The 24,595-nt window shown below is 45.1% G+C and overlaps 2 protein-coding genes across 5 annotated transcripts in view; both read right to left on the bottom strand.

The window, feature by feature from the left end:
- Positions 1 to 1,066: 1,066 nt before the first annotated feature.
- TBR1 (T-box brain transcription factor 1) lies at positions 1,067 to 11,984 on the bottom strand (the record flags this gene model as incomplete). The annotated part of the gene is made up of 6 exons (XM_083350397.1): positions 1,067 to 2,000; positions 6,705 to 6,766; positions 8,396 to 8,554; positions 9,214 to 9,335; positions 9,767 to 9,921; positions 11,080 to 11,984. 6 exons carry the CDS (start codon positions 11,982 to 11,984, stop codon positions 1,067 to 1,069), a joined length of 2,337 nt encoding a protein of 778 aa, XP_083206523.1.
- Positions 11,985 to 19,238: 7,254 nt separating this feature from the next.
- Positions 19,239 to 24,595, bottom strand: part of PSMD14 (proteasome 26S subunit, non-ATPase 14) — a 68,562-nt gene continuing 63,205 nt past the window's right edge. For all 4 annotated transcript variants that reach the window (XM_083368747.1, XM_083368748.1, XM_083368750.1 and 1 more), the window contains 3 exons: positions 24,220 to 24,345; positions 23,500 to 23,562; positions 19,239 to 20,291 (listed from right to left, as the gene is read on the bottom strand). In XM_083368747.1, coding sequence (XP_083224873.1) covers positions 20,193 to 20,291; positions 23,500 to 23,562; positions 24,220 to 24,345 — 288 coding nt within the window. In that variant the 3' untranslated portion in view covers positions 19,239 to 20,192. The remainder of the gene's footprint in view (positions 20,292 to 23,499; positions 23,563 to 24,219; positions 24,346 to 24,595) is intronic.

Here is a 24,595-nt window from a genome sequence, read left to right as displayed (position 1 = left end):
TTCGTTATTTGCGAATTGTACCTATATATTTCCACTAGAGTTAGCCAGGAACAAGGAAGGGGAAAGGAGGAATTTCCCTTCGAGTTTCAAGCATATGATGCGAGGGCGGTTAGTTTGCCTATTGAACCTTAAATCACGTTTACTCGGAATTACGACCCATTAAACCGAAGCATGGGAACAAACGGACACGGAATTGGAGACGTGGAGGAGAGGGATCTAGGAGAATCCCAAATTTACCGAGAAACCTTTTAAAGGCACGCGAATACCCCTTCGTCTCGCCCACCTTTTTAATATGGCGGAATAAAAAGCATCTGCCATCCACCTTCCTGATCGGAGAATGTGCAGGAGAGCTGCGAGCTTTTGGCTGTTATCTGGCGGTAAAAGCGATTAAACGTCGCGGGCCTAATTTTCAAACAAACGCGTGCATATGACTGACTGAGCTGCAATTCGCCGGGTGGAATTTACTCCCATGTGTTCCTCGGATTAAGTTGAGGATATCTTTCAAAAGATTTGAACGCGCGTGTTGCCCGCCAGCTAAAGTTTAAGAGGGGGGTGGGACCCCTTGACCACACCGAACACGGTGACGGGCACAGGGATAATTTCAAGGTTTGCTTCGGATTTTGGAATGATTCGAAGCACCCGAGTGGCGAGAGCTAGTTTAAAAGGAAAAAAAAAGGAAAAAAGGGGGAAAAAGACGCCCCAGCTGCTTGGCCAAGGGGAAAAAACCACGGCATGCTTTGTCTTGTGCGGAGAGGGGGGGTCGCTAAGGAAAGAGACGTACAAGGAGGAGGAGGAGGAGGAAGGGTGGTGATTTTCCGCGTTTCGTTGTCATCCACCTCCTACTGAAGAGACGTTGGGACGGCCCCACGGTTTGCGGGCTTTGAGCGTGTGCGAAGGGAGAGGGAGAGGGACTGCGCGTGCGCGGTTGCAGGTGCGTGGCCAGCCGGAGCCGCTTTCCAGAGAGCGGGAGAAGCAGCGCTCAACCCCGATGCGCCGCGCAAAGCGAGGGCTGCTTCGGACGGGCCGGGCGAGAAGGGCGGGAGGGGGCGTGGCCAAAGGCCTCTCTCTAGCTGTGCGTGTAGAAGCCGTAGTAGCCGATGTCCTTGGCGCAGGTCTTGTCGCAGTCCCTGGGGGCCAAGGCGGGCTCGCTCTTCAGGGGCGAAGAGCTCTCCGAAGCCGGGGTGCCCACCGGAGAAAGCCGCCGGCGCTTGGCCTGCTCGTAAATCCCAGAGTCGGTGGAATCGATGGACTTGATGGACGAGGGAGTCTCGATCCAGCTGGAGTCGGACAAGTCCTTCGGGGGCTTCGAGTCCTCGGCGGGCGGCCCGGCGGCGGGCGGCGGAGGCGGCGGCGCCACCAGAGGGGAGCGCTCAGGGGGCGCCAGGCTGTCGGGCTCCTCCCCGCCGCCAGCCCCGGCGGGCAAATAGGGGTTTCCTCCAGCGCGGGCGCCGCTGCTGTTAGGCCAGCACGACAAGGATTTGGCGCAATACTGGGGCGGGCTGCGCGCCCCCCAGCCCGAGGGGTCCGGGTAGTAGCCGAGCGGGCGAGCGGTGCAGCCGGCAGCTTGCAGCGGGAGAGCCTTAACGCCGGCGGCCGCGTAAGATAGTAGCGTGGCGGCGTTTCCCGCCAAATCTCCGGCGGGGTCGTAGGCTGAGGCGGCCGCGAAGTCCAGCCTATTGTTGGCGGGCGTGACGAACCAGCGCTGAGGCGAAGGCGCGGCGGGCTCTTCGGCTTGCTGTGGAGAGAGCAGCCCGTTAGGGTGAGGCACGCCTCGCTCCGGCACAGGCCCGCCGGGTCCCACGCCGCCTCCGGCGCCCGCTCCCGGGTGATGGTGGTGATGGAAGCCGCGGGATTTGGCGTAGTTGCTGACGAACTGGTCCTGCAGGAAGGAGCCCGCCGCGGCGGCCGCCATGGCGTAACGAGCCCCCGGCACGATCTGAGATCGGGGAGAGTCATTGGGCGACGGGGTCAAGCGGTCCATGTCGCAGCCCGTGTAGATCCTGGGAAGACAGAGGGCGGGGAAACAAAGCAGAAAGGAAGGGATGGATGGAGGTGACTGGGCGAGGGGCGAGAGCCTGCCCTTTTCCCCGTTTCCCTCCAGCAGTGCTTTTTTTTTGTAAAAGAAAAAGGTGCCGGAACTCACACATGTCATACAACCCGCCTTGCCTACCCTACAAGGTTCCATCCAAAAAAAGGTGCCGGAACTCCGTTCTGAGCGTTCTGTGAGGAAAAAAAAGCCCTGCCCTCCAGCCCCAAACAGGGCCTGCGTTCGAACTCCCGAGAAACACGGAGGATGGTGGGTCTTACGTCTGCCTGAGCTGGTAATTCAGCCTCCGAGGGAAAGTTGGGTCACACCTCTCACCGCTGCCCCAAACTGGTAGAGGCGGCGCTACGCTGGGGACAGCTTCCCCAGGCCTTCTTTCGCTAAGCTGCTTCATTATCCCGAGGGTGTCTCTGAGCCGGTGCAAAGTAGCAGAACCTCCGCTGCCAGAGAGCACCGTCTCGCCCTTAAAGGAAACGGCAAGCTAGCCCGGGGCATCTTGCATTGAGGATAAACGGCGCGTCTCTATCGCCATATATTGGCCCGGTGACTGTTGGATGGAGCTGCTCGCCTCTAGACGGGAAAAAACCCTGAGATCGGAGTGCCGGTGACAGAAGAGGTCTTTTTAGGCAAGCCAAGTTTCAAAGTTAATTTGAACTTTTACATTCCCTGCCTCCTTGGGGCTATGGTTTGCCACTTTGCCTTTCTCGCCGCAGGCGTCGCAACTCAAATAACCACTCCCACCCCTCTGTCGCGCAAGAAGTAAGCGGGAGAGCTGAGTGTGGGTGCTCAGGTCTCTTCAAACTGCGCCAAGATCAGGGCGGGGTTTTGATGGACGGAGGTTTTCTGCAATCCCTGCTCAAACTTCCTCAGGTGTAGCCTAGCGGAAGAAAATACAATAAACTGCGCCTAACAGGCGGACCCGGAATCAAAAGCCCGCCAAAGATCGTCGGGGACGGCCAATAAGGGACAGTGGCTTAGCTAAGGGCATGCTTAGAATCCTAAAAGCTGGAGATTCTGGGTTGCCCTAGAAATCAACGCGCATGCTCGAGGAAATGAAGACTAGAGACCAAGCCAAGGATTGCCCACAAAAGTACAAAGGACTAAAATGCTCCTAAAATTAGGAGAACGAGTTGACGGTGGGGAGAAAGATTAGACGCTCTACACACTTGTTTTCTGCTCTGAGACATATAAACCATCTAGCCATTTCCCTACACTTGCTTTTCAGATAGGTTGGGCCTAGAATAATGGGAGTTGTAGTCCAATGCAACAGGGGGAGGTTGCTCCAGAGATTCCAAAACTTAATCGGGGAGTAATGAGGCTGGAGTCCTTAAAATGAGCGTAGAAAATAGAAGCCGAATGAAACTAACTTGCTTTGGGGAGGGGAAAAAAATACTGTTTAAAGTTGTGGAGAGCCACTCTGGGAGAGAATGGAAGGACCACAAAAATGGTGGATCTCGGGGAATTAAAAATGAGAAGCAATTGATTAAATTATGTGGCCACCTGACTATATCTGGAAACCCTCCTGGGCGCAGATCGTTCCAAAATTCTCTTATTCCAAAGGGTAGTAAGCGTGACATTGTGAATTTACAGTAATACAAAGCTTTGAAATTGTAGAACTTGTTTCAGCATTAAAACAGCTTTTCCCTTTATAACCACTAGGCAGCCAAATCTGGATATGGGAGTTTTACTTTACAAGAAGTAAGCTGTATTTCTGCCCTGGTTCTATTAAACAGGATGACCTTGCAAAACTAGGGACTCCCAGAACTTCCCACATAAGGCTACATTTTCCTGACCCATTAAATGAAAAAGAGCCCGCACATGACATGAAGCCTTGTGTTCCCCACACCTGGAGATCCAGAAAAGAAGAAACTCATTACATCGCTTCTTTGAGCCCAGGATCCAACAGAGGCCTGATCTGCTTGATAAAGTAATCCAGATAGGAAACCATGGGATTGTGTTGGGTTCCCTAATGCACAGCTAGGAGGATGTTCCTTTATGACGTGTTTTAAAAAGCCCTTTTAAAGAGAGGGGGAAATTCTCCCTAGTTGGCTGGATACTGCTCCAGTCAATCCCAATTACCGCAGAACTGCTGTTGGATTTCAAACGGAGATCTCTGCCTGTTTCCCCAGAATTTGGCCTTCCTTTAGTCACTAACGTTTAGTGGGACAAGTGGCCACAGGCCCAGATACCCCTGCTCCAGAGCCATTTGGTAGGAACCACAGGCAGGATAGTCTGGGCACATTTATCCCAAGGGACTTGTTTTTATTTATTTTGGTTATTTCCCTCCTTTCTTGTTTTGATAACTCAAATATTGCTAATACTCCTTCCTCCTATTTTCCCCCACAACAGCAGTCCTTTGAGGCGAGTTGGGCTGAGAGAGTCACTGGCCTAAAGTCACCCAGCTGGCTTTCATGCCTAAGGTGGGACTAGAACTCACAGTCTCCTGGTTTCTAACCACTACACCTTAACCATAACCAATACACCAAACTGGCTGGTGTCTTAACTGCTACACCAAACTGGCTCTCTAGCTCCCCCTGGCAGCTTCCAGAGTGCCAGTAGCAGGGCGAGAGGGCACACTGGCTCAAAATCCATGCCACCATCAACAGTCTATGGGGGGGAGGGGGGGCGCAGGAGGGGCAAATGGTTGCACGCTTTTCTTCTGGATTAATCAATCCAGATAAGCTACCTCACCCTTGGCTTGCTCCTCAGGATTGTGGCTTGTCTGATTTTGTTGTCATTGCCATGGATAGGGTTGAGTTAGAGTTAAATTGTGTATTTTTTTAATGTAGGCAACCCAGAGTCACTGTGTGCGAGTTGGATGATATAAACGTGTTTAATTAATAAACACATAAATGGCTGAAGAAAAGGCACTAGCAGGAGAAAGTTTATATAACTTGCTTGGAACAAGCCGATTAATGAATCCTGCTGTAGTTGAGCCTGGCTTAGTTTCACTAGATGCGTTTCAATATCCGGGTTTGGTAAAGTCTGGCCAGCCCGACTTTATGCTTTGATGAGAATATCTGGTTGGTGAATCGCTCACTGGCGACTGGAGAACTTCGGAACAGGAATGCAAGGTTGTTGTACAACCTGACGGCCTTTGGGAGCATCCTCAACCTGCATTGTAACTTAGTACATCTTGGCACAGTTGACTTTTTTCTCCCCTCCCCCCCATCTCCCCCCCAATCAATCACACTTTCACCTAAATGTATGCAACTACCACTCCCATGAGTCTGGGAACAGCTGACTGGGAATGTTGGGAGGTGCAGTCCAACTCAGCTCCCAGATGTCAGATTGCCAACCTTTCATCTGCCCCAGTTTTCTTTCCTTCAAGGCAAAACTTCAAAATAAGGCCTGCTTTCCTGAGGCCAGCTGGCTCTAGCTCTTTCTACCTTTTTCTCCAGGCAAGGCCCAGATGTTTGCCGGCCCCCACTGCTCACTCGGCTGGGACTGCTAATTCCACTTTCAGCTATTTCTGAATAATCAGAGAGAGAGGATTGTGACAAGCTTCAGGAGTCATGCTGGACACCAGCACCAGGTCGCCTAGAAAGAGGTCTTCCCTTCCCTTCCCTTGCAGTTCAGATTGGAGTTTTACCCCTCTGCCAAGCCCTATTTACAGCAGAGGGGAAAGATCAGGCGGTCTCTTGGGGTTGGTGAATGAGAAAGCTTCCTCCAGTGCCTTTTCCAGTGGAAAGGAGGACTACAAAACAATACCAATAGGACTATTGCTATTGCCTGATTTTATCCTCAGGCTAAGGTTGGGGGAGTTGAGAGGAATAAATGGCTATTTTCTTCTAAAGCTCAGTTTAAAATCCAATGCAGGCTTCAGGACCTCAGCAACATCTTCGCAGTGTTTGTAATTGAAGACCATCCTGGAGAAGTCCAGCCTAACAGCGGGGGTACTGATTAGACCCCGGGAGACCTGCTGGGGTTAATGGAGTTCTTCGGGGCTGGGGGGGGGAAAGCTCCGGGCACCTCGAACCCACGCCTGAATCCTAATTGCTCGTTTCCAAGGGCCTGGTTTACTGAGGGAGCTTATAGGGTTTGTAGTCGGGACTGAGATTGTCCCACGAGATAACGAGCTGCTTTTGGCGAGCCCGTGGGGAGTTCCTGCTGCTTACGTTCAAAATATTCACTTCACTTTAAAACTGGGGAACCACAGTGTCCGCATTCCAGGGCTCTCCCTAGAACCAAAAGAGCTTAAGCCGGATAGCGGCAGCAGGCGCTGGAGGAGGGATGCAAGTCTAATGCTACTGAGAATGACTGTGGTCTTCATCGTTGGAGTAGAGGCAAAGGAGCAACTCTCTTCGTGCCCTGCTGCAAAAAAAACCCCTCAGCCTTCGGGATTTACCGCCTTGGGTTGCGCGCGTTAAACAAATACAAGCTCTGCCCCGTGGAGGGAGAAAAACAAAATGCAAAGCTGAGAGTCAGGGACCTCTCCTGTTCCAAAGCCTTCAAAGATCACTGCTCCTCTAGTTCACATGCTAAGTCTTAGTGCTCCCCCAGTGGATTTATCCTAGGGATAGATACCCAATAGTACATATAATCCGCTCTCGAAAGTCCCAGGGTCTTCTTTGGATAAGTCAAAAAAAACCACCCACCATCCATTTAACAGGACTGGACGTGCCAGAGCCAACAAAAAGGCTCGAGACAAGGAACTTACGTGTCGTAGTTGTCTCTGAAGCCTTTTGCGAAGGGGTTGTGATCGATCTTCAGCTGTGTGATCTACAGAGGGGAGGGGAGGGGGGAAAGAGTCAAACAGTGGTCTCTCTCCTCCGCTGATTCTCTGCGTAGGATAAGCGGCTACCTAGCTTGTTTCAGAGTGGATTAATTCTTTTTAAGAGAACAACGCAGGTGATTTCCTTGTGAGAATTTCTCTCGTAAAGAGAAAAGGGCTGGAAATGAATGAAAGCTAATTGGCCTCTTCCCCGGCAGGCACGTGCGCCACACCGTCTTCCCTACAAAGTTCATCGTTCTGAAGGATCAAAGGTGATCTGTGACCCAGAGCAGAGAAACTTCACCTTCCAGTTTGCTTTTTTGTTCTGCCTCAAACAGTCCTGACCACCTCCTTGGAAAGACCACAAAGTCAAGGTCCAGTTTAGGTACCTAGTCTCTTATTTAGAATTAAATCCCTCCTAATTAGATAAGACGAATAAGACTCACTTCGGAACAATTCCTCCGAGGATAGCTATGCGAAGGGGGATTAGCAACTACTCACATGCTCGGAAGTGTCACTTGCAAGACTCTTACGGGCCAGTCGGATAAAACGTTTAGCCCAGAGGCCGTTGCAGAAACTAAATCTGGACCAAGAGCTCTGGATCATTTGTAGTGAAAAGGAAGGTGCTCTGAATCTCAGTTATTCGACAATGGCAGCAATGTAGTAACATATACTTGCCATGGTTAATTTAATCTAATGGTCTTTTTCCTATTTTCAAAACAGGCTAAACTACAAATGAACTACAGTGGATTGGTTCCCCCCCATAATACCAGGCTGAAATATGGTTGGCTAGTTTACAACAGGTCTGATAAACACAGTCGAAGATTTCTTCCATCCCTTGGCTAATTATATGGTTCAAATCAAAGTCTTGGTGAACGACGATTAATGGCTCGTTGATGATTTAAAGTTTAACAAAAGGTCAGAATTATAGATAGAATTTGTTGGTGTGGGCTGCTATACCCGTTTCCTGGAAAATAATTTAACTGAGCCCCAGCCCCTGATTTATTTTACTTTACTTTTTGCGGATGCACAAGGCATTCTGGGGGTCTACAATAGGGAAGCGAAAGGTGCCCTTCACAAATCAATGTCCTAGATACAGCCAAGTTATTTTGGCACCCCTCTCGCCTTCTGCGATAGTCAAACGCTGTAGCCATGCATTAAACAACGACCAATCTGCTGCCCTTGAAAGGTGCGCCAAATCTGCTCTTAAGACCCTGGCAGTTCCAAACAAATCTGACCGGGGAAAAGGCGAGGTAACTTTGCTCGTGGGGACGAAGGGCCAAAGCCAGTCTAGAGAGAGGTTCATGCTTCCCAAGCTGGTTGACCTGCCCAGATCAAAGCGATCCGAAATATTTACTGCTCTTGGAGGACCTGAGACGTTCTTTTCCCTCTTTTTTTTTAAATTGCAATTGGGGTTGGGCAGAATCGGGACTCGAAAGCAGGTCTGGATAATTTCGCAAACAGTTTAGACAATTAATCCACCCTATCGCTTCGTTGTCTGAAATCTCGATTTCCCACTCAAGTTCGGGGAGTTTCGCCTCCACCCTCCCGGCCTCCGTAGCTGCACTTGTGCCCCCCCCCCCAAAAAAAAAATCCCGAAAAGGCCAGAACTGAGGCGAGCGAGAAAGGCACTTTACATCGGTGTTCTGGTAGGCAGTGACGGCGATGAACTGCGTCTCCGGGAAAGTGAAGGTCTGAACCCGACCCGGCTGGCTGGTGTCCTCGGTGCCGTCTTCGTTCACTTCCACCACGTGCAGGCGAGGCTGATATTTGTGGAGGGACTGCAGGACCACCATCTGAAGACGGAGAACAGGGTGAGGGGGAGCGAGGAGAAAGGGATGAAATCTAGATCCCAGACCTCCCGAGAAGGCGAACCGCCGCACCAATCTTGCCTTCTCCCAAAAGGGCTCTTCAAAATCCCTCCCCAATTTCGCCGTGCTAAGGAGGGTCGCCGCCGGATTTCGCCACCTGTTCCAAAAGCGCGGATATGCTCCTCGCTTCACACCCCCCACCCCCCAAGTTGCTAGAAAGCTGAAAGGAAGAACGGTAGGGAAAAGGAAGGCACTCGGACACGCCGGGCTATTCCTCCGATCTAGGCTTCCCTCTTCCCCCTCTTTCTTCTTCTTCTTCAATTGAAAAGCAATGCCTGGTGGCGGGGGGGGGAACAACCCGCCGAGGCCGCTTTACGAGCTTCCCACCGCTTCTATCCGAAGCCTTCCCCCGGGATCTCCTGGGAGAAAAACGATCTCCTGCTCACACGCCGGTGCAAGCGCATCTTCCCCGCTTAACCTGACTATCGGATTACCCTCTTCCCCCCCCCAGGTTTGTACAATGGGGGCTGGAATTTGCAAACAGACTCGGACACAAGTGAAATGAATACAGCGCAGGATGGGGTGCCCGTGCAGTCTCTCGGTCCCTCAGGGCGCAGTGCCGCCTCTCTCCAGCCCCAACTGACCTGCCCATTGTTGTTGGACGCCCCTTTGTTGTTGGTCAATTTCAGTTTCCCGAAGGAGATTTCCTGGCGCATCCAATGGGCTCCTGTGTTGGGCGAGTCCGGGTGCATGTAGACGCGGTTTCCTGAAAGCGAGAACCCCGGGTTTGTCAGACCGCAAACAAATGTTGGGGAGAGAAAGACATTCACACAGCAGCTCTTCCCTTCTCCTTCTCTCCACCCCACCCGAACCCTTCTTAGTAGGTTCCTACAATTCCCCAGACCTCCCAGCTTTGAGAAGAAAACAGAATTGCTCCTTCGTTTTTTGTACTGTGTATGGCATGTTGTTTTTAGGTATTTCAACTCGGGAAACCGAAGGAAAGGAAGCAGGAATGGGGGGGAAGGCAGGGGAAGACCTTCGGTTTTAGCTTCCCCCGAAGTGTCGTGTAATCTTACTGGCCCAAGACGGTCCACAAATGAAGCTTTCTCACCTAAGCCAGCCGAGCCCGGATGCAAGACTTTGCGCCTGCCCGCGTACGTGTGGTTAATCGGGAGGGGGAAAGAGGAACTGACTTGCCTTGCACGTTGGTATCCGCTTTGCCACAAGGCACCCATTTGCCGCCTTGGAACCGCCAGTGGTTTGGGTCGGCCAGGATGACATCCACAAAAATATTGTAGTGAGCCGTGGGATCCAGACCCGAGATATTAAAACTTAAGAAAGGGAACATTCGCCTGTTTCAAGAAAGAAGGCGGGGAAAGGAGGGTAAGGAAAAGTGACGGGACTGAAAAGGAGGGAGATCATAATTTTATAAATACATAACTGTCCCCTTAAAATCTTCAAAAAAAAAAACCCCTTTTCTTGAGCGAACGTTGCAGAGGAAAGTACCCGAAGGGTACACCGATTTCGGCATCTTGCTCCGCGCCTTTTTGTTGGGCGGATCGAGCCTAGGAGAAAACGGTCCTCTGCTTACTCATCTCCGAGTGAATCCGACTGAAATCGAGGGTTATTTCCGAGGAAACCGGGCTGGCGGGTTGGCACATCGGCTTGGAACCCAAAAAGATCCTCGCGGGTTTCTACTGTAATTTACCCGGAAGTAAGTCCCAGCGATTTCAATGCCTTTTTGCCTTCAGATGACGGACTGCCAAATTTCAACGCTCAAAAACCAACCGCGAAGTGGTGGACCCCCATCATTCGGGGGTCAGCAAAGGAAGCGAGGCGAAGCTCTCGATCGCCAGAACGTGCGGCAGAAACGGCCAAAGGTGCGCCGAAGACCCCGGCGCCCGTTCCCCAAAGGGATTGCCATCGCAACCATCCTTCGTCTTGTTTATGACTCTTAAATAAGTCAGAGCGAGGAAGGAAATTATCGTAAATAAATCGGGGGAGAGGGGGGAAGCTTATAGGCCCAAAGATGTGTTTTAAGTATATATATATAAAACTAAGCACTGGATTATTCCAGCCCCAAAGACAAGAATGCCAGTGTTTTTAATCTTAAAAACACGAAGCAAAAAGGAAAGGAAATAGAAAAAGGAAAGAAAGAAGGAAAAAGGGGGGAAAAAAGAACACGAGAGGTCTATAGCCAAAGGAGAATAATAATATTAATAATAATAACAATAATAAGAGTTGTTGTTAATGATGATGATGATGAAGAAGAAGAAGATGAAGGTGATAATACAAGGGGTGCGTTAGAAGAAGAGAGGGGAAAATGGCAAAAGAAAAATACTTCGAGCAGAGCCCGGAGTCTCGGCAGGAGATCCGGCTTTTTCCGCTCGGGTTTGGAGGGGTGCTCTTGCTCGCCCTTTCCCGGTCCCTCAGCCTCCCTCGTCCTCCTCCGCGTTCTTCTCGGCGGCGTTGCGCCTGGCTGGCATCCTTGGACCGCAGCCGCCGCTTACCTGCCTTGCTTGGTAATGATCATCTCGGTCTGGTGCCGGTGGAACTTCAGCCAGAGCGGCCTGTTGCATAGGTAGACCTGTGCCTTGCCGGGGACGAGACCGGCCTGGGCTGAGGGGAACTGGTAGAAAGGCGAGCCTTGGTAAGAGTGACCGTACTGCTGCGGGTAAGGGTAGCCGGCAGCCGGGTAGCCTTGAGGCGCCGCGGAGTTGGAGAGCAGGCTGTTGTATGCTCCGTTGGCGATGACCGGGTGGTGCGCCATGTAGCGGCTGGGGCTGGCGAGCGAGAAGGCGGCCGCGTGGTTGTGCTGACCCGGGTAGGGGAACATGGTAGCGGCGGCGGCGGCGGCCGGGGGAGCCGAGACAGCGGCCGGGGGTTGGCCAGAGGAGGCTGGCGTGGAGAGCAAGTATCGATCCGCCGCGGCTGCGGCCGCCGCTGCTGCTGCTGCTGCCGCTGCCGCAGCCGCCGCCGCTCCATCGAAGGTTGGACGGAGCTGTTCCTGGCCGCCGCCGCCGTCCAAGACGACAGGCGAGAGTTTGGCGCGCTGCTGCTGCTGCTGCTGCTGCTGCTGCTGAGGCGGCGGCTGCTGCTGCTGGGCGTCCCCTGGCGGGTCTTTGGAGTCAGGGAAATTGTCTGCCTCGGCCTGATTCGTCATCCCCCCCCTGGCGAGTTTTTTCAGAGGTGAACTTCTCTCCAGGTTGTCAGCGCTCGCCGAAAGGAGGGCGGCGGCGGCGGCAGCCGGATGGTGATGGGGGTGCGGGTGGTGGTGCTCGTGCAAGACAAGCTCTGATCCGCCCGCGGCAGTCGGGTAAGCGCTGCCGCCGCCGCCGCCGCCGCCGGCGCTCACATGGAGAAATTTCTTGGAGAGCATCATCGACGGAGGCGACAGACAATGCTCCAGCTGCATGGCTCCAGACTCGGCCGGCTTTTTGGCCAAAGCCCGCCCGGGGTAGCGTAGCGGTAGCACGGGGTCGTTTGGGGGCGGGGGAGGGGACGGGAATCGCCTAAGGCCCCCAGCTCATCATCCCGGGACCCTCGGCGGCGAGGGACCCAAAGCAGCTTCTCCCACCACCCAAAGCTGGTCCCGAACTGAAGCCACGATTCCCTACCCCCCCCCCAACACACACACACCAAAAGCACCGCTCCCTGGGAGAAGAGATTGGCCAATTGACACCGTGCAGCAATCAGCCAAGCCGCACTTTTGATCTCCCTGGTTGCCGAACGCATGAAACGGCTCCTGCCATTGGTTAACCGCTGACAGTAATTTAATTAGATAGACGTTAATTAGGATAATCACCTGGCTCCCGGTCGCGCGACGATCGAGGCAAATGAATGTGTGTGTGTATGTATATATGTATATGTGTGTGTGTGTGTATGTATATATATGTGTGTGTGTGTGTATGTATATGTATATATATATATACATACACTTTTTACTGTTTTTTTATTTTTTGTGCGGGGGAGAAATAAAGAGAGACCCTATGGAGCCGTACACTATCCTCTGTGGCTACAGTGCAGGAAGTCTGAGACAGAGGATTTGGGCACTGGCGTCCCGCCCCTCTCCTTTCGCGCAGGCCTCCTTTCTGACCACGCGACTCGGGGCTTTCAAGCAGCCCCGAAGCCGAGCCACCCTCTCTGGGCTTCCTAGCCGAGCGAGCGTTTCCTTCGCCTGGGAGGCAGCTCCAAAGCCCCCGCGGCGTTCGGAGGCGATTCATCAGAGGTTACAGAAGAGGCCCCACCTCTTCCTTAAGGCGAAGCGCTCGGACGGGCCGCTTTGTCCCCGAGTTTCCCCTGAGGTAACGCCCGGAAGATTGGGAGGCCCGGTTCCCGCGCATTCTGGCTAGGAGCTGCCCGTTCCTCGTCCCAGTGGGAGCGCGGGGTCTCCTTCCCCAGGCCCGCTTGCCGACGCGCCCTGCCCGAAGGAACCGCCGACCAGCCGCAGATAACAAGTAACTGCGCCACTGCGTCTCTTTCCCCCACCGCCATCCTCAAACACCCCGACTCTCGCTTCTCTCTTGCTTTGGAAAGAAGCGTCATCTGAAGCGCCTGAGTGACTGACTGCTTTGAGTTTGACGCTTGGCTTCCTCGGTAAATAAATATTTTATTTGCGCGCAGGCATGCGGGGTAAAGGGGTGGGGGGGTGGGGGCAAGAGACGCTCCGAGAAAACCACGATATCAGACTACCATCCAGTCAGAGCTCGGTTTGTTGTTTTTTTTCCCCTTCTCTTTTCCCCCGTGGCCCTCTCCCCACTCAGGCTTGTGTTCCTTCGGTGTGTTTTTTTCCCTTCTTCAATACTTTTCCTCTCGCGCCCAGCTCTCTTCTGTGATAATAAGCTTGTCACAAGTAATTACCTGGATTTTTGTAGGAATAAATTAACATCTTGCTAGAATGAGAGGAAAGATGCTCCGGGATTGGGTTGGTGGGGGTGGGGGGGGGAGGAAGGAGGGGGGGAGTGTTTTTTTTCGGGGGGGGTTTGTTTCACACGCGCGTTTAAAACAATAATAAAGGGTTAGATAAAAGCTTAGATAAAACACGGCGGTGGCCCATTGGGCTCGGTTAAAAAAAAAAAACCCCAAAAAACCCCGCTCGGTCTGGGAAAGTCCAGAGGTGGCCAAGGCTGCGTGTTCCCTCAGCCGTTGTTCCTCAAGAACCGTTACCCCGGGAGGTTTGCCTTGAGAGGAATTTTTTTCACTTTAAAAATCGCTCGAAACTTGTTCGGGTTGTCTCCGGGTTTTTAACAACATTTTTTAAAAAAAAAAAAAGCATAGGAAAGGTACAACAGCAGACGTAACAGTAGCAGCAGTAGCGATAATAATAACAGCAACATCTCTACCAAGAAAAAAAAATAAATGAGAGCGGCCAGGGGGAGCGAATCGCGCTCTCCGTGTACAGGAGGAGCCCTTGGCCGACGCGCTTATTCCTCCTCCTCCTCCTCTTTTACTTTTCGCTGTGGAGACCGGGATGGTCCCTGATTGGCTGTCCGTTCCACTAATCACAGGTTGGCAATTTGGGGCAAGACAGGGACCGTATTATAAATGGTCAGTTTTTCTTTACCGTTTTAAAAAAACAAACCTGTTTTAGATTACAGCTAAAGTTGAGAACACCAGGCTTTTCCCCAGGAATCTATTCCACCTATCTTTTCACCTTATGATGGTGACTGATTTTCCAACAAAAAGCTGGAGGGAAGATTGGAAACCTAGCATTTGGCACTGTAAATTTTAGCTAATCACGGGTTATTTATTGTACTGCCTGCTTGAATTTCAAAATTTGCTTGTTGCCTTTTTTTTTGCCATTCATTCTGACACACAGTGTTCGATACATGTTAAACATTGGGAGAAGAGTCACTAAAATAAATGGGTTAATTTATTACGTAAACCCTAGGATTCGAGTTCTGCTTCTAAAAAGCCAACATTCATATTTCTTAGCTGAATTTATTCCGTATGAGAGTTAATTCCACATTTTTAGAACTAATCTCTTCCAATGTCACAATAGGAATGAGTTCTCAGGAAGATGAGAAAATATTGAAAAATGTTTCGTTCAGTTCAAAAACAACAAAAATCTATTCAATTAAACAAAGTTTAGTCTCCCATAATGAATGAGATGTTGTGAGTTTTTCTTTTTTCTTTTAATCATACTGTTACAGGCATAAACTTCAGAGTCTACCACATGCAATCAGTGGACAGAAATCTGGCAGTGTGTGTGCCTTACTCCCATATAAATCAGCACAGAATTCTAGCCCCAAAGTGGTAACACACTTCAGTCTCCTGTTTCCCAAGACATGCTGTTGTAGCCCATAAAGTTGCCATATTGCAACAACAACAAGAAGTTTCAAAGGGAAACTCTAAAACAAAGCTGCTAAGTTGGAGTTAATTAATACATTCCCCGAGGAACAGTTCTTGTTGGTCTGTTTCAGCAAAAGCTTATGCCACAATCTAGTCATCAGTGTTTTAAGGTGGTGCAAGTTGTGAGCAATGCAATCTTATGGTACTAATGTCAGGCATAAGAACTGTCTTCTTGCAGGAAGCACTTTGGTCACACTTCCATTGTTTTGTGTGAGCAACAATTTACTCAGCTATAACAAAACTGTTGTTGCTTGAATATAGCAGTAGATTAAGCAAATACGTTGGGGGGGAATAATGGAAAAACCAGAACCTCCAAAATTCCAATCAAATAGCTTACTTGTGAGCCTTGTGGAAACCTGATATGATTGGGGTAGTTTAAACTTCTAATCACCTTTCATTTGATGTCCTACTAGTGGTCAGAACTGGTTTATGGCAGATTTTATGAGAGGATGGAAGATGAGCTGCAGTAAGGAGACTGAGATCTGTAGATTGAATAAATGCTAAAAATAATATCCCCATCCCCATCAATTAAAAATGGTGAGAACTTGTGATTTTTAACATAGGAAGCCATTGTTTTGCATGATATAAATACTTCAATTCTACAGTTGAATGATCAACACCAAATTCACATTTTGTTTTCTAATGCCACTTTATTCCAGGTTTATTCAGTTGGACTGTTTAAATTCCACTTTCTTAGTTATTAACATATAGTTCCACCTTTTTCTGAGAAACATATATGTATGCATAAATGTGCTTTTGTCCCATACATCTCGAAAGAGCTAATAAAATCCATATTTTTAATGCTTAAAAATTTCATGCTTAAATTTCAGATTAGTTTTTATCACCAATAGACAATACTCACTTGTGTTAATTCTGTAGCAATTAACACTACTGGAGAAAAGATTGCCATACGCAGACTATTATTCTTAAACTGGTTAACAAGGCCCAACATAATGCAGATTTTGACATAAAAATGCCTCATCTGACCAAAAGAAGGGTGGAAGATAAATTAAAATATTAAGAAAAGTAAGAGAGTTCTGTATCTCTTAAGAGTTGAAGTTAATTGGTGAAAGAACTATTACATTGCCTTGCCATTTTAGTGGGGGGTTTTTTTTAAAAAAAAACTGCATCCAGACTCCAAAGTTCACTATTAAATTTCCACTCATTGAGTGAATAGGTTTCAGTTGATAATTAAGGAGTTCCGGTCAACCTAAACTTGGCTGGATAATTTCAGTGGTGAGAAATTGGAATGGAGTCTTTGGTGCTCTCTCAGCTTGATAGTGACAGCTTTCAGATGCGACATTTTCTTCTATGTTAGAGTTATGCTATTAAACTTGCTATATTGCCAACTATAGTGATTTCTTGGTCATTTAAAATTGTCAGAGAAAAATACTTGTGGTGTCTCTGAACTTGTTTGCTTGCTGACCATCATTTACCCTACTAGAATACATCACCAATGTTAGTGAGTGTGGGGTTTAGTTCCTATTCTTATACCGTAATGTGCCCTGTCAGTGTTGATGGGGGTGTGGTTTTCTCTTTGAGTTACTAAAGAGTTGCTGACAATGGAAAAATGCAGAGCGTACCTCCTCTTATTTGCAGAGAACAGAAAAGTATTTCCAAGCATTTCTAAGAATGGATAAGTTGATCTCACTTTATTTAAGTAGCTTTATATGTAATCAGTTTAACTTTAAAGCAGGTATGTGTACAATCACTCTCTCAGACCTTCCTAGATGTCTTGAGCTACATCTCTATCCAGCAAGACCGGTCAGAAACATCTGGAGTGCACTATGCCAGGGCTTTTCAACCAGTGGTACGGGTACCACCTGTGGTACATTGGCACCTGGCAGGTGGTACGTGACCATCCTAGAAAAGTGGTAGCAGGGGAGGGGAATGAGCTGAACCGATGTCAACACTGCACAAGTCTGAGCGAGAGATGGCTGGAGCTTCAGGGCTCAGCGGAAGCGCCAGGATCAGTGCTAGGCTCCAGCTGCAGCTCGGCGCTGATCCTAGTACTTCTGAGCCCAGAAGCAGCGCCGATCAGCTGGAATGTTGCAGCATCCCCAGGGTCTTGTGATTTACATTCAGATGCTTGGCAACTTATTCATATTTAGGATGATCACAGTGTCCCAGGGTCATGTGAAACGACCAAAACCTGCTGCAACCACCCAGCAGAGGCGGGGGGAGGGGGAAAAATAAAAACCAAACACCCCCCCACCCCACCTGCATTGCCAATCCTAAACAGAAATGCTCACAACAATGAAAACTTCGGACAGGAGGAAGAGTTCTGCCAGGCGGGGAGGCAGGTGTCTTGCTCAGTTGTGGATTGGGAGGGTACTTTTTCCAGTGCCATTGTAACTTCGAACAGTCATTAAGCTAACTGTTGTAAGTCGAGAACTACCTGTCACTTTTTTCCTTTTTTTTTTTGATCATCACGTTTTTGACACCTTGCTAGGCAACTGGTGGTACTTGGATGTTGCCATATCCTAAAAGTGGTACAATGGGTGAAAAAGTTGAAAAGCCCTGCACTATGCTGTCACCATGCATTAGAAACAATAACAAAGGTTAAAATAAATGTACTTGATATGTAAAATGTTTGTGTGCATGTACACTTTATTTATAACTCACCTTTTTGCACAGTGATTTAATGAAGTTTAAATTAACATGCAAACTGTTTTAATACTAAAGGCAACTTAAAAAATTGTAAACAGGATGTATTTTGAAGGGAAACATTACTTCTGACCTCTGATGAAGTGCATTCTTGGTCTGGAATGGGATAGGAGTAGTTCTCCATCACAGATCGGAAGCTAAGGGAATATCTTCAAGTTTATTCTGCAGATATTAGGCGCAAGACAAGTTATTCCATTCAATTGTCAGATTCTGTTCTGTTTGATCAGTCAATGTCTTATAGCTAGTTGGTTACTGGTACATATAAGTGCTGATTTTTAATATTTATTGCATTTTCTCCCAGTTAGCTACGGCAGAGGCCCCCAACCTTTTGGGCACCAGGGATCGGTTCCATGGAGAGAGGTTTTTCTGCGGACCGGAGGGGGTGTGGTTTCATCTGCTGCCTGTATCCCGCGGATGGGGCTTTGCTTGTTTGCACGGTCTGGTTTCTGGCATGCTGCAGACCGGTACCAGTCCATGGACTGGGGGGTTCGGGACCTCTGAGCTATGGCATTTGCACCAATTGAAGTTTCAAGGTATCAAAGACAGACACATAGAACATTTAGTAATAGTCAAGGTGGCATATAACTACTCCATGGAAAATTGCTGCTAATCTGGGAAAGTTTGTAGCTGACAGTTGGCCATAATTTTGCAAATTCACTATGTCAACTATGAGTCCAATGACCGGTAGAAGAACTTCCCCAGCCTTTTCATGTCAATGGGAGATCTCTGTGGGACGCTGTAAGTCAGCATCCTAGACAGAGGAAGGAGCAGAAATACTAAATAGTATACTAAATGCTTAATCCTGCCACACAGTTCAGAATAGCTTAATGGATGGTATTAAGAAAAAGTCTGTGCCCAAAATATTTAGCAGGCTACACTCTCCCTGACCGTTTCGGTATGGGTGATCACTTAGATGACCAAAGCATTTTCAATACCATATACCAGTCAAAAGCCTAATTAAAAATGGTCCAGATTCTCAGCATAATCTAGGTGCAGCTGGAGCTGTGAGGCCATCATATTTATGATTACCATTTCCAGTAATGAAATATCTTGAGACTAACCTATAATTGCACAGAACTGCTGGATCAAGGGAAGATTTCTAAAAAAGAAAATAATAAAAACATAAGTCTAATAACTGCCTCCTTCAGGCAGGGGGTAACATTCCCTATCCTCAAGGAAGTGTTAATTAGCTAGAAAGCATTGCAGGGTATTGATGTTTCACTCCATGATTATTGGAAATTCTGCTCAGTGCTTACCTAAATTGATATTTCTTTTATAAAATAAAACATTTCAAATTTAAAGTATGCCAAAGAGAAAAGCCTTATCTTGGAAATAATGTTGTGCTCTAGTATAAGATCTCTGCTGACTTGTACATGCATGTACAGGGAGCAGAGTAAATAAAACAATTATATATTAGGTTTTTTAATGTTGTATTTTTAAAAATAATAAAGGTGGGATAAAAATAAGCAAATAATGTGATTTCTGTTGATTTATACAGGGACCATAGCAAATAAAGCAATTACATATTAGGGTTTTTTATGTGTATTCATAAAAATAAAGGCAGAATAAAAACAAATTTAAAAAAAGTACTGTGGTTAAATTTATCAATTATACAAATTAAAAAATAATTAGACCCAGACTATTTCTTAGCAATTGGTATTCCTTTATTCCTTTATAAACTTGTACTTCATTTACAAATTAAAAATTGGTTTCCATAACAGTTTCTCATAAAGAGGTCAATATTTTTTTTCTTATACTTTAGTTGTTGTACATAATGTTGGAAAGCTCTGCAGCTTTCTTTCAGAAACGTCTATTTTTCAGTTTAAAAAAAAAACCCAAAATAAATTTTAATGTTATCTCTCAGCATGCACTTCTATGGTATTTACAAAGTAGGTTGACAAAGAATATCCAAATTTTGATGACATTGTAACAGATTTGTTCTAACTTTTCAGATGTTGGTTCTAGGCTTTTATTATCTTCTGTGCTTTGTTTATACATTATAGACATTTACAGCTATATGGAAGGAGGAACGTTGGGGACGGGGACAGGAAACTGTACTTTTTGGGAATACTACTGAGTTCTGTGTTTGACAAAGCAGATGTGGAAGTTACAGAAATGTCATTAGACAAAAGGTTCAACAAAATTGATGACCAGATTTTCTTTAACAAAAAAATCACGTCCATGGCACAGGTCTTTATAGAACATCAGGTAAATGAAAGGTATTTCTCTCCTTGTTGAATTTTGTACAGTATTGTCAATACTTGATTCCTTCTCAATTACAAGGTCAGCAAAACACTAAGTAGTTTAACAGACATTTTAAAAAGCCATATATCAATAATTAAGGTATATATGTGCTGCCAATTATCTTCAAAAATGAAAATGAAAATACACTTTCTAACCTTGTTCTTGAATTGTTTTAGAATCTGCAGAGATCTTGCATTAAAAAAATACTCAAAGTAATTGCACAACAGAGATGAAAAAGTGTTAGAGTGATGCTCTTAGACTGTAAATGATGCCAGATGTCTCTGACATCGGAATATATCTTAGCCTCAGTGCTTTAAACAATAGATGATTATAGTCAGCAAATAACATTTATGATAAGTCTTTATTTAAATACAACAGTATCCAACATTGCTGCTAAACACTGGACAATGTTGCAAGTCATCAGCACATCCACGTGTTCTTCTAAATGACGTTTAGGATCCTAAAATATAATTTTAAAAGATTGTTTATAATTTATTGAAATATCACATTTACAAATGGTTGTTTCCATTTAATGCAGTACTGATACAGTTAAGCAATTAAAGTTCAGAGTTCTATTATGCAAGCAATATAAGGCAGTATCTAACAAAAATACTGCTGAAATTATGAGCTGTTAGATTGCCCAGGGCTGCATATTTTTTATATCTGTCAGAATACTATCTCAGTATTGATGTAAAATTGGAATTTTGGATTTACATTTCTATACTGCCAACTATAGTATTTTCTTGGTCATTTAAAATTATCAGATAGAAATACTGTGGAGTCCTTGATGCTCTCCAAATTTGGTTGTTTACTTCAGATGCTTCATTACTTAAACTAGGTAATATCATCAGTGCTAGCGAAAACATAAGTGCTATATATAAATAGGCAGGTTTGTTCCCCATTTATATATAATAGCTTGACCTCCCAGTGTTTGGGGGATGTGGTTTTCCCCTTGGTAGTTTCTTGATTAGGATATGATCTTCTTTTTGATGTCTGTCTTGTGTTAATTCCCATTTATCTGGGTACTGGCTGCTGGAAAGAATGTGTTCTGGTTTTTTTTTCTTAGCTTTTTTAATTGTCTCTTTTGAATGATGTGTAAATCTGATTTATTTCTATTTATATTGATGGCTGTTTTATCTGAATGCTAAGCTTCTAGAAATTCCCTAACATTTTCCAGGAATTATCTATCCCAGGCAAAACTAAATCCACAAATTCTGGACCACCAGTGATCAATAGACATATTTATGGCCCTAATTTTGTGTCAAGAAACAGCGCTATGCACAAACTTATAAAAGGTATTAGCAAGCTAATTATTTTATACTGTGCAAGTACTTTAATACTGCCCAGCTTAAAAAACTCTTGCTGATTTACAATCCAGAATTTGGTTTCATAATGAAAGATTTTTATCACATCTTAATTACTAGTGTGCTGACAGCTGATTGGAGCCGTGAGCTTGTCTAAAATAGACTTTCAAAACACTCAGGTCATTTTACAAATGATTTTTCTTGAAAACCAAGCTATGTTGTAAAATCTTGGGCCAAATATGATGTACAGTACATTAATTACTTTTACATGGCGATTCAAATAACGATCTAAGCATCTTGCATACTGTATACTATATTTAAGTACTTATATATGTACCACATTTGTAAATTACTAGTCAATTTAAATAGTAACTCCATCATAATGTTCTTTATTTATCAAGTTCATTAATGAAATCAATGGGAGCGTTGCCATTTGCTTCCAATGGAACTGGGATTTCATCCCATGTTATTTTAAGATATACTCACTCAAAACAAAAGCACTTTCCAATTAAATAAATGAAAACAAACCATAAAATACACTTAAGGGGAAAAAACCCTATGTTGTTGAAGTGAAAAACCTGAAGTACTGCTAAAGTGTTATTTTTAGAAGTGTTCAATATTTAATTTATGCATAGCTTGCAACTGGAGTGGGGAAAAAAGTATATCCATGTCTGGATTGGTTAATGTGGTTTCATTAAGGAGTAAGTTAGCTTGGAATAAGGATTCCTCACTGGATCCAAATCTCTGGTCATGCTTTCCTGAATCCCTTCCACCAGGCACCTCACTTAGCTATTATCTAAGGAAAAGCCCAATTCCTTTCAAAGGGAACAGAAAAGATAAAAGCTATTAAGCACTAACTTCACATTGTTGTTTCATCATCTGGATAACTATAGCTAATAGTGATGATTTTTGATTTTAATATCTGCATTAATTCAGACTTTATTAATTGTATTGCTAAATTTAAGAACTACTTAAAAAAGCTCTGCATGTTCTGTGATCTTCCAACAATATTGTTCTCCTGCAGGAATACAGAGACTGCTGAGCTATATTTCCTAATAGTTAGCTATGAGGGTTAGACTGCTGGATGTTTATTGTTATTTAAATATGTACCCCATCCTTCCATCTGATAATATTCAGACAGTTAACAGGCAAAACAGGATATTGAACAATAAAGACACAATTAAAACAACAGCTAAATAATCATACATTCAAAAGCTAAAGTCTTGACAACCTTTTCCAAAACAGAGATTAAGTATCTCTTGAGATAATTTTCCTTATAGTGTGGAGATGAAGCTGCAACATTGAAGTGCAATATTAGGGACAGCGCAATGGTGAATAGAATGCGAAGGATGTGTGTATATAATGTATGTTTTTATTTATGGTTTTTACTTGTACATAGTGTGCACTGTGGACAGCACTTAAGTTCGTTGTGAGTTACATAATCACAATAAAGATATTCTATTCTATTCTAAACTGATCAAAATACGTTCAAGAATACTTAGATCACCTTTTAGACAAGTGACTTTCTGAACCCAGGCCCGCTGGAGTGCATGTACATCATTTCCAAGTAAATTGCTTGAAGTATATACCATATTAACATTAGTTTAATATCATTTCTAAAACTAAGGAAAAGGGCAGAGGCACAACTACAAATCTTAAGACCACTTAATAAAGTAATATTTAGACTACAGATTTCTGATATATAATCCAGCCTCTCACCATCCACTGTAACACTCGCTTTTATTTCAAAGCAGAATTATAAATCTGCAATTTAGAGATTTCCTTTTTAGCACACTTTAACAGGCAGCAATGCAAAAAGATATGTAAGAGAAATTGTGACTTCCTCATAATGAGTCACTTGAGATGGATGTTCTAGAAATTTAATAAATAAATATTATACATTATATACAGGCATCCTGAATGCTAGGAGAAACATATGTAAGGCTAGGGATAAAAGATGAAAAGAAAAAGAAAAACTACTTCACAGGTACTTGTTTAGTAATTGCCTCATTCAGCAAACATTTGCAGTTACAACAGTGATAAAAAATAACTTTACTATCCACATATTTATGACCTTCACAGAAAGCTAAATTAAGATCATAAGCACTGTCTTGGTATTGCTTAGTGTCTGATTTACTTAACAACCAGATTTCCGGTCCCAACAGTGGTTGCTAAATAAGGACTGCCTGGCTATATCAGATGTCAAATGTCAATTTTATGTCCATTGTTGATACACTTTTAAGTCATGGACTTTAAGTAATTATAGTGGAAATAAATGGCTGTTATAGAAATTAAGAACAAAAAAATCATTCATATATGATTAAACACACAAATAATTTTTTTCATATCAGTGTAATTCCTCACCTGCTTGCCAACATTTTTGATTGCCAGCTGTTCAGGTGTCATTTTATCTTCTTCTTCCACAGCCTGTAAAACAAATGTAGAAAAGGTTGGTATTTAGTATCTTATTATTTCAAAAGCTTCTCAAAATATAAACTTTGTCTTTTTCCATTGAAGCTGAAGCTTTAATATTATTTTAAGGGACACCCCCCCCAAAAAATCCCCTTCACTGTGGTGGTTCAACAAAGGCACTAACTAGCACATCAGGACAGAAGCCAATGCCTTCCTCAAAATTATTCGAATGATTTTTATAAGTGCATAGTGGGCTATGGTTAATATCAATTTGGTCAGAGCAACGTATCTTCTCAATACAATGAAAAAAATCAGAAATAACATGGATTATACAAATGTCACTGACTCTAACACAAATTCCTCTGACAACACAAGTAAGAAGCCTTTTCACTACTTTTGACCTGCACAACTTTTCACAAAACTCAGCATTTCTTTGCTCTGACTGCAGCAATGACTTGGGTTTTTAAAAAATTAAAAGGCAAGGTCTGTCCATTTCCAAGATGTTAAAATAAGTTGTGCTAATTTCTTGAAGTTATTAATGCCATTTTATTTTTATAAGGTTGGGTATTTCCTTTTTCTCCACCATTACACTGGAATCAATTTTTGAATCGATGCTTCCAGAAGCTAACCTGACAAGTCAAGTAATTGTCTGGCAGAGGCCCAATATGGTACCTTGTTATAGTTCTTTGCTAGTTCCAGCATTTCCTTTACCACTGTTTCATTGAGCTTACAGTGTTCACTGTAGTCCTGAAGAGTTAAACCTTCCATCCAACTTTTCTTATGTAAATTGAGTAACATCTACCCAAAAGAAAGAACAATAGAGAGCAAATAGTAAAATAACCGTATTTGTGGCTTATATATTTACACATTTTGAACATGAAAGTGGGTATTAGGAGGACAGATGATAAATCACAAATAACTACTACGTTAGACCTAATTTCTTTGTTAATTTATTTATTTTAAAAATTACATGTTGCCTGTCTTGCTCTCCAGAGAAACTCTGGTAAATATTTTAATATTTCTTTTTTTTTATTTAAAAAGTTTTACA

This window comes from Vipera ursinii (assembly GCF_947247035.1).
Source record: "Vipera ursinii genome assembly, chromosome: 1".
NCBI lineage: Eukaryota > Metazoa > Chordata > Lepidosauria > Squamata > Viperidae > Vipera > Vipera ursinii.
The sequence above is the reverse complement of the archived record's forward strand: the minus strand, read 5'-3'. Positions and strand labels throughout refer to the sequence as shown.